General features: G+C 33.0%; 1 protein-coding gene across 1 annotated transcript; it reads left to right on the forward strand.

Moving 5' to 3' along the window:
* Positions 1–1,984: 1,984 nt before the first annotated feature.
* On the forward strand, positions 1,985–6,811 carry LOC117105805 (ileal sodium/bile acid cotransporter-like). Its single transcript, XM_033247085.1, has 2 exons — positions 1,985–2,066; positions 4,175–6,811. The coding sequence occupies exon 2, from the start codon at positions 4,227–4,229 to the stop codon at positions 6,042–6,044; it is 1,818 nt and encodes a 605-aa protein (XP_033102976.1). The 5' UTR covers positions 1,985–2,066; positions 4,175–4,226; the 3' UTR covers positions 6,045–6,811.
* Positions 6,812–10,129: the final 3,318 nt, after the last annotated feature.

Below are 10,129 nucleotides of genomic sequence, written 5' to 3' on the forward strand. Positions count from 1 at the left end.
TGTGTGATGTTAATTATTATAATGGTTATCAAGACGGTAATGAATGGTGATTGGAATAATGAAACTATTAATAATGACGATAGGTATGATAATATTCATAAGAATAATATAAATATATACCTCATCATAGAGATGATGACAGTAATCATGATCATGATTATAACGATAAGTATGGTTATAGTCATCACCATGTGAAATAAGATGATTATGATAATGATCAGAATCATAATCGTCGTCATCATTGTGATGGCGATGGTGGTAAAATGATTGTAAAATAATATGATTGTAATGGATAACAGTACGCCTACTGGTATTAATGGTAAAGGAGTAGGAGGAGAAAATTAATATCAATTGAAAAATGCACACAAATAATGTCGACGCTTACGTCAGTTGCTCCCTTTGCAATTCTAAATATAGAAACAAAATTAATATCTGGTTACGCTTGAAAGTATTTCAGTCCTTCATTTGATTTTTCCGTTGTAAAATATTTATTCATATGGCGTTGTAGGGGTTCTACCAATAGCCTACACAAATCATAACGTCTAAGTAACAAGTCTGCCATGTTTATATTATTTATTATCATGTTAAATTGCTGTTAAACGATGAAGTCAATTTGTTGTTTTTTTTATTACGGTCTATGGACCTAAATTATGGAATGATATTGACAAACGATTAAAACATGTAATAAACCCAATTTATTTAGAAAGATGAAAAATATTTTTTTTTTTAAATGCACATAATATCATTTCATTAAGCTAACTTTGTAATTACTTTTATCCAACAATATAATGATTTTTGATTTTATTTTCTTTTGTCTCGTCGAGATCAAACTAACACAAGCTATGCTTCTATATTTGACCCCTATTAATTAATTAATTGATATATTGCTTGTATTTTTATCTCTTTTTATGCTCTCTTGATTATTGATTGGTTAATTGAATAAATGTAAAATGAATGAATGATTGAATCGTTAGTACTTTTGGAATACTGTAGTACCGAACAAAATAAACACAGAACTGAATGTGTAGGCCTACTGTATTTTCCAAAATATCGACCACCTCGTGGATTGTACTGTACTATCTCGTTTTTACATTAAAATAAAGAATAAAACTATAATGTCAGTAATTTGATCAATTACATTAGTAGGATTATCTGTGTTAGTGACCTTTTCTCAAGCCTCTGTTTCAACTGCTCTGTATTAATTTTGAGTTTGAAGTGAGAGTAGGCAGAAATTAGAAAATGAGAAAAGATTTTATATTTGAATACATCGCTAAAAAATTGCGTTCTTCCAAAATGCTGGTCCTCATTAAAAATTTGCTCAGTCCAGCAAAACAAAATTTTAAAAAAATAGTTTAATAATAATACAGAACAAATAACATCAAATTAACGAAAGATTAATTAATGCGTCATAATGTTTAGTCGCACAAAATACGAACAAAGTTTTGTCCACACTACCACATTTTATATGACAAGTGTGTTTGATGTGCCCATAACGATGTCATGTTACATCAACACCCATATATGGGCATATCACAAATATTTATCACATAAAATTTGTTAGTGTGGACAATCGACAATACCCAATACTATCGTTTTGATTTTAAAGAAAATGTCTTCTTACGTAGACCATACGTGTCGCATCAAAATACTCGATGTCATTCACCTCTCAATTCTCAAATTAATAATACAGTATACAGTAGATAGTAGCCTGACTTTCGTCAACAGTGGTCAAATCTCTTTCCAAAACAAACTTTGCAAAAGTTTATTTCTCTACTCGTGCTCAATCTCACCAACTGATTTTTCTATCATTATCAGGTATGGTAGGGTAGATAGTAGCCAAGCGAAAGCTTTGTTTAAAGCATTCATTCTTTAAAGAAGATAACTGTAATATTTATTTTCTGATTATGAGCTTCACCAATCAGAGACCGTTTAGTTAAGATAATACTGTTTTAGATATACAAAGAAGTTGATAACAAAAGTTTAAGTCCAGTTTGTGTACTGCATTAAACGGTAGATGTCGATCGTCCCAGAGCAGTAGTTAAACCGGAGTAATTGGCCCAAACTCGGTAAGTAAAACTAGACTTTCAATATATCAATAAACACACGAACAAAACTAGTTTAATTGATGTATCTTCCCGAAAGACCGTCATGTATATTCATGACTCTACTCTACTGTTATGACGTCATCTGTTCTTCATTTAATTGCTGGAATAGGCTGTAATATCGTCATAATGATATATACGGTACCTCATGGCTTGAGAGCGTTATTAAACATCAGAGATTCATTTCCCATTCCATTTTACCATAAATTGTGCTGAAATCTACTAAGCAAAAATGATATATTTTCAAAATATACCAGTAACACTAAAATGAATCACTGTATAGAAATATTATGTTGTTTTTGTTTCAATTATACTTAGATGTATCGATATACGCTGGGACTGCCACTTCGCTTGCTAAATACAGTCTCGCTTACAAATAGGCTTACATCCAAAGTCCGATATGATTTAAATATGAGGGTTACTGATCAGCAGCCCATTACCCCAGAATAGCTATCATGATTAAAACCCTCATCAATCACTCATGTGTCTACAATTATCAAAGAACAAATTCAAGAGCGCTACCATTTATTTCGACTTCATCAATCAAAATAATAAATACGTTTTAAGCATTATGCACCAGCAAAGGTAAACATAAACCAATTTATTCAAAGAAAAAAACTCCAACATTAACCTTGTAAAGTTATGTTGAACTGTCCAAATATTAAACACATTTATATGTACCGCCCAACGTACAAATTAATCTATTTACTTAAAAAACTCCAAAAATAACTAGTCATGCCATGTTAACTATCTGGCTTGAAGTTCTCAAATAATTGATATTGCTCAGATCAGTAGATTATTAGTAGGCCTATTAACCGTTCAATTCCAGTTCTCTTTGCCTATTTAAAATAACATGAAATCAGTTTCCAGTTGTGACATAATCTCAATTTTATGCCTTTTCAACGTGTATGCTGTTGGTGTGGGTATGTTAACTGGATAGTAATTATGAGACTGCAAAGCTGAAAAAGAAAGTAATTGCATCTTTCTACTTATCACATCGCGAATTGCTTTCACGTTATAAGTCTGAAGTCACAGATCTGAACGATCTTCAGTCCATAATTTAAGACTAATTTCATACTTTGTTTTTATTCTGAGAAAAGTCAATTTAACAATCAAGTTATCACATTGGACTGTTTTATTTTTTCATGTTTTTGCAAATGTGCCTTTTACAGATTTAAAAGGCGATCGTCGTTTTGCAAACAAACATTTAATTCACAATACAACCTTACAATATTTAGCTAAACAGTACATAATATTGATTCATTAACACAGTACATCTGAGCATTAATATTGCAGAAGCGAATAAAAGGTTAAAATTAGGTTTTGTAAAATGTAAAAAATTCACACAATTATGGTTGTATGTTATATATATCTTGAATCATAATAAAGTCTAAAGACCACTTGTGCTGAGTGTGGTTTAGCGGAACGTATGTGCAGTTATATAAGAACATTTAACTAAAAAATCAATAAATATGGCTTATTTTTTACTGCACCTGATTGAATTTTTATTGAACATGTTGATATTAATAGTTGGCATGATTCCGTCCTGTCCGATGGCTCGTACTAACATGAAGTTTATGATGGCACTGCACAGTAACCGGTCAAGAGCCATTTGGTTAATGATTCGAAGAGGTTGTCCAACCATATATTTGATCCGGTCGATTCTTTGGACGATATATTATTGTAACCAGATATATGTACATAAAAGTATTCAAATACTATTAGAATATTCAACAAGTTCAACAAAATGTATTGCTCCATTGGTCTAGGAATTTAAACCGTGAAATTCTTTCCTAGGTATATATTTTTTTTGGGTAATCTGTGAAATTATATATTTGTTTGAAATGATAATAGTTTCTTCAAAAAAAGTAAAAAGAAAAACACATAAGCATACTTCCACCTGGTCTAATAAATCATATGGTTACTTTACTGATTAAAAATATGATGTACAGTATAATAATTAGGCCTACTTGCAAATAGATAAGCACAGTGCAACTAAATGTTGACAAATTGTGTTATTGCAATTTTTATAATTTATCAATTAAATGACAATTAACGGTTGTTTTTTTCAGATTCGCAAACTCTCTCAAGAAATCTGTAGGCCTGGTCACCGAATATAAAAATATGAAGACTGCAGTACTATTAATTGTCTCATTATGTGTCGTTTCATACACAGCGGGGATACAGGAAACTAACTCCGATCAAAAGATAAAAGATAGACAAAGAAGAGGAATGGTGACAACAGTGAATGATGTCAATTCACCTTCAGGTGATGTTGTTGATAATACATTGCCAAGCATAAATCCATCGGCTCCTACTGACAAGCAAAAGAAACCAAAGAAAAATAATAAAAAGAACAAGAAGAACAAAAACAAGAACAAGAAAAAGGTTAGTCCGTCACCTTCGCCATTGGCTACGTTGTTGAACAACGCTACAGTTAAAATGTCCAGTAAAGCTCTGACCACGGACCCAATACCACACGTCCATGAAACGCCACACGTCCATGTCTGTGCGTGTGAAGAACAAGCTGAAAATCAATATGAAATGTTTTCAATAAGTTTTGAACCACAGATTTTGTTTTTAGAGGAAGGAGAAACAAAATCTGTAAACATGACTGTCTCGGGGCTGAACGGCCAGATGAAAATCGCACTCGATAGTGGTAATGAAGAAGCTTTTCAGATAGTTAGCAACTCGTCGTTTATCATTGAGTCGACATCAGAAGAGGAAAACATCACAGTAACTATCAGAATCACCGGTGTTCGAGTGAACGTTGCTCATATGGAGGTCTATGCGCATGGCCCAACAGAGCAACCGCCTCCTTTCCGCGTAAAGACACTTCGACATTTACGAGTTATAGATAAGATTTTCGACTATATATTGCTACCGCTGCTTATCATTACCACCACTGGGATGGGCTGTAAGATGGAGTTTGACATCATCAAATATAAACTAAAACACCCCTTTCCTATTATAATTGGTCCAGTGTGTCAGTTCATATGCCAGCCGTTCTATGCTTTTTGCATCGCTAAACTTCTCAAGTTGACTCCTCTAATGGCCGTTGGACTTGTTACTGTGGGATCGTGTCCCGGGGGTGGTCTTAGTAACATGATAACCCTTCTCGCTGATGCTGATCTTATACAAAGTGTAACTATGACATTTGTGTCAAGTTGTCTTGCTATGGGTATGTTACCGCTGAATATGTTTATTTACGTTCGTGCTTTCGTTGACACAGATAATGCCGAAGGTGGAGGCGGCGGCGTCCCGTTCGGAAGCATAATGGTGCAAGTCTCCATGTTGACATTTCCTGTCCTGACTGGTATGTTCATCCGCCACAAGTTCCCAAAAATAGCATACTACTGCATTAAGTCGTTGAACATATTATCCGGAACTCTTATCTTATTGACAATATCCATTGGGCTCTATTCCAACGTTTATGTTATTTACTCGCCGTGGTTCTGTTTTGTCGGCAGTTTGATGTTGCCATCATGTGGGTTTATCACTGGGTATATAGTGGCGCGTAAAATAGGGAAACTTCCAATAGATTCTTCTGCAACTGTATCCATAGAAACTGGAGTTCAGAATAATCTCATTGCTATTGCCATGATCAAGTTATCTTACGAGCAACCAGAGGCCGATCTCATGGCTCGTATGCCTATTTTTGTTCTTATATTCTCCGTCTCAATTGGCATCGGTATGATCATTGCCTCGATACCAATCAACCGCAAGAGACGGGCTAAGAAGAAGCAGCTTAAAGAGATGAAGGATATAGAGGATAAGTACGATAAATATGACGAATATTCGGCGGTATCAACTAGAGAAACAAATGGAAAAACACCAAGAAGAACACCAGAAGGAAGTAATGATGAAGACGATGATGATGATGATGACGCGGAAAGTTTGTTTTCAACTACTGAACAAGTTTCCAAAACAACAAATGTTTGATGTTCAAATGTTTCTAGCTTGGTTTAACAGGTTGGAAATATAAGAATTGCCGACACAAAGTGAGGTGTGCACAGCTTCCGCTACGCGAGTAGAATAATTGCATTAGTTGCTTTAGTTCAAGAATGACGTCATATCCCTAAGGAACGCTTCTTTAGGGAATAATTAATGTTTCTTGGTTGCACAGGTGTAATTCATCGTTGATTGTAACACCGATTATTCGATCGATATGTGAGTAGAACAATACGATCTACCGTTGTTGCTGCAAGTGTATAAACATCATTATCTTGAATAATAAAAATGATAATCAAACTATGCAAACGACGTCATTTTTAATAATACTGTCAAAAACTGGAAAAAAAAATAAATGTATCAGGCACTAAGCATATATGACTGCATTGCAATATGTAATATTTTGTTTTATACAAGGTATTTTTTTATTGTAATGTCACTGTTTTTGTGTCATGTTCGAATTGATTATTCCAGTTCAAAACTGAATGTATAGGATTTTATTATGTTTGTATTGATTTTTTTGCTTGCAAAAAACAATAATGTTATATAAAACATTATCGTTGTTAGATTTAATTAATTACAGTCTCTATACTGACGAGTATTTCTGGTATTTTGCAGCAGATAATGATAATGTTAAGTTCAAGTAGAGTGTTTTTAGTGAGCAGACCGTCGAGGTTACCGAGGTTTTAAACATTTTCTTAGTTTAGCTTAGGCTAATTGATATCTCTGTTATTATAAGTATACGTAAATAACCTGCACATTATTTAAGTATCTCTGATATTTTACAACATATAAAGATAATATTCGGTTCAAGCCCTGTGAAAAAAAGAAACCATTACCAACTTGAGTGGGTTTAGAAAGCAGAAGTCGAAACAGTAACCTGACAGTTGCCGGTTCGATTCTCACGCAGCAAATTACTTGCGCCACGTTACCGTACAGTAGTTCCATATTTGACTAATAATTAAATAAATAAATAATAAATAAATAAATAAATAAATAAATAAATAAATAAATAAATAAATAAATAAATAAATAAATAAATAAATAAATAAATAAATAAATAAATAAATAAATAAATAAATAAATAAATAAATAAATAAATAAATAAATAAATAAATAAATAAATAAATAAATAAATAAATAAATAAATAAATAAATAAATAAATAAATAAATAAATAAATAAATAAATAAATAAATAAATAAATAAATGAATGAATGAATAAATTAATTACCTAAATAAATAAATAAATAAGAAATGAATGAATGAATGAATGAATAAATAAATAAATGTGCCTTGTGAATATAAAATGTAAAATATTGTATGTAATCATACATGGAAATTGTTTTCGTTACATTTTGCTTTAAAACTATATAAGGATAAGCTGTTTGACGTTTATTTAATGTTAACATCATAAAAAGGAAAGGTTTTGTCATAATGTCCTTTCTTGAGAACGACTATAAAGTTGAATATACCGTAAAACCTCCAACCTTCTTTTTTGCGACCTTTGGGTGGGCTTCTTTTTGAGATGGGATTCTTTTCGAAGCTGCTTTTGCAAAGCAAAGACGGGTTTAAAAATAGGACCATTGTAGCATCAGTCTGTATCATGGAGTATATTAACCGGCATTAAATCACCTATAACTGTATAAACCAAGCGTGTTTTTTGCTTATTATCTTTCTTTAACATTCATGTACACTACTATCTCGAAAAGGAGCCCATCCTATCTTCAAAGAAGCCCACTCTTCAAGATGGGCTCCTTTGAGGCTAATTTTGCAAATTAAAGAGGGGGGCTTCAATTCGAGATGGAGTTCTTCTCGAGTGAAACCCATTGGGCTTATTCGGGGTTTTACATTATAAATACAGTTGGATGTACGTAAGCACAATAGCCGTACGACATTATTATCACATCACCTCATTTTTAATCGACGTCCTGCAGATAAGCCAAATTTTTTGCGATCGATAAAACACAAAAGAAATCGTGATTTAAGTTTATTGGCAACCATACGACTTTGGGATAAATTCTCAACCTAATTTCTTATCTTTGACACGGTGACACCGACGGTTGATTAAGTATATTCTCTGTTATAAGTGTATACTGTATATTTGCCTTCATGATAGACATAATAGATAATAACAGATTTAAACGCAAAATGCTTGACGTGAACCTTTCCGTGCATTATATTATATAAACCATACGACTTTATGATAAATTCTCAACCTAATGTCTTATCTCTGACACGGTGACACCGACGATTGATTAAGTATATTCTCTGTTATAAGTGTATACTGTATATTTGCCGTCATAATAGACGTAATAGATAATATATTTAAACGCAAAATGCTTGAACCTTATATTATATATTTAAAAAAAGCTGTATGCTGTGGGAAACAATGACTGGATCTCGATTGAGATACAAAATTGATAGCAAATGTTAAAATTTACATGTTTAAATATGTACTCTCAGTCAATCACTTTTTACTGCTAATGTAATATAAGTTAATATAGGCCTATATACGGTATATAACGGTACAGTGTTATATATACGACAATCTGTTTATAATATAACGCGTCCAGTATTCGCTTCATATTACAGTATTACTATTACTGCTCCCAGACATTTGATCATGATAATTGAACACCAACTAATTTTCCTACAGTGATCAGCGAATTGGAATTGGAGCCAACCAGGTAGGCATACCCTGGGAAAGATATAACCGTATGTAAAGTGCTTTCCCTGTGAAATGAGATTCCACCACTGCGCCAACAGCAGTTCCCAAATAAATAATAACATGCACACTCCAGACTGAACTAAGCAATACTGATTAAATATTTATTAACATAAAATTTCTGATAATATCTTTAATAATGAACGAAATCACGAATCAATATGACCATCGTGAACCAATTAAAGCAATATAAATAGTCTTTTTCATCAGCGAATTATTTTCATTCATTGACTTCGTGAGAAAAAATGACAAAAACAACAAATGGCTTACGATGCATTCAGAAAAAATAATTTGAAAAAAAATGAACTGGATAATTTAGAGATCTTTCTAGCTCAATCTAAGCATAAGTCAACATAATAAAGTTCAATATCGATTTTAAATGAATTATCGCCTGTTTGACTACAAAGAATAACTGGCTCAAGGCAAAGTTAAAATTGGCCTTAGGAAAACACTGATATATACAAAACGTATTTAGAAAAGGATAGGCATATCATTATTTATTTAGGATTTGCCCCACAGGTAGTCCAATGTTCCCGACGTCCCTGAAAAGAGCAAAAGTGGGCCCGTTGTCGGACGTCGCTTTACATTTTTTTTAATTGGTCCAGGGGGCTTTTGACAATTTAGGGGTTTCAAATGCTTATTTAACCGATTTTAAAGTCAACCAATATGTAGAAAATACATATAATGTTTTTTTGCCCCGACGAAATTTGTTTTTTTCTCTCCGACTAGGAGGGGGGGGGGGACTTTCTCCGACGAGGGGCTTGGCCCCTACCCCCACCCGATACTTCAACCGCTCATGGTAGTGGCGTCGGCAGCAGCTGGGTCTAAAATACACGACCTGTCAGAGGATCTTGGAACCTCGCCCCAGTCTTAAAATTAATTATTCTTCGTGACCATGTAGGCCCGTCTACAGTTAAAAAAACTCGGACATTAATTTTTAGATCCCCCAATTGTTGCAGTTAGATGATCGACTGCTGATGTATTAGTAATATCATAATTATTAGATATACATATTTCATTTCAATCTGTTGTATCACTAAATGGTATTTTTTTACCTTATTCTAGTAGCAAGAACGTGCTCTTATATTTTCAATTCCCGTTCGCGATTTTTTTTCCCGTACGAAACATTTACATGAAACTCCACTCGGGCCTTCTCGGCTGAATCGACCCAAAAATCTCATTGCAGAATTCAGGAGGTCAAAAAGTCATCAACAGATAAACGTCTATAGAACAAATTCTGAGAGAACGTCGCTGTCTAATTTTTAAAAATACATTGATGTTTCTATGTTAATACCAATGGGTCGTTTAAAATAACATATATTTGATTAAGCTGCACGAGTAATGAAAAG

Source organism: Anneissia japonica, unplaced genomic scaffold (genome assembly GCF_011630105.1).
Source record: "Anneissia japonica isolate Jap-2015-1 unplaced genomic scaffold, ASM1163010v1 scaffold287754_len4335492_cov202, whole genome shotgun sequence".
Lineage (NCBI taxonomy): Eukaryota > Metazoa > Echinodermata > Crinoidea > Comatulida > Comatulidae > Anneissia > Anneissia japonica.

What these genes read in the sequence shown, in the direction of transcription:
- LOC117105805 (XM_033247085.1), top strand. Translation starts at nt 4,227, where the DNA reads ATGAAGACTGCAGTACTATTAATTGTCTCATTATGTGTCGTTTCATAC.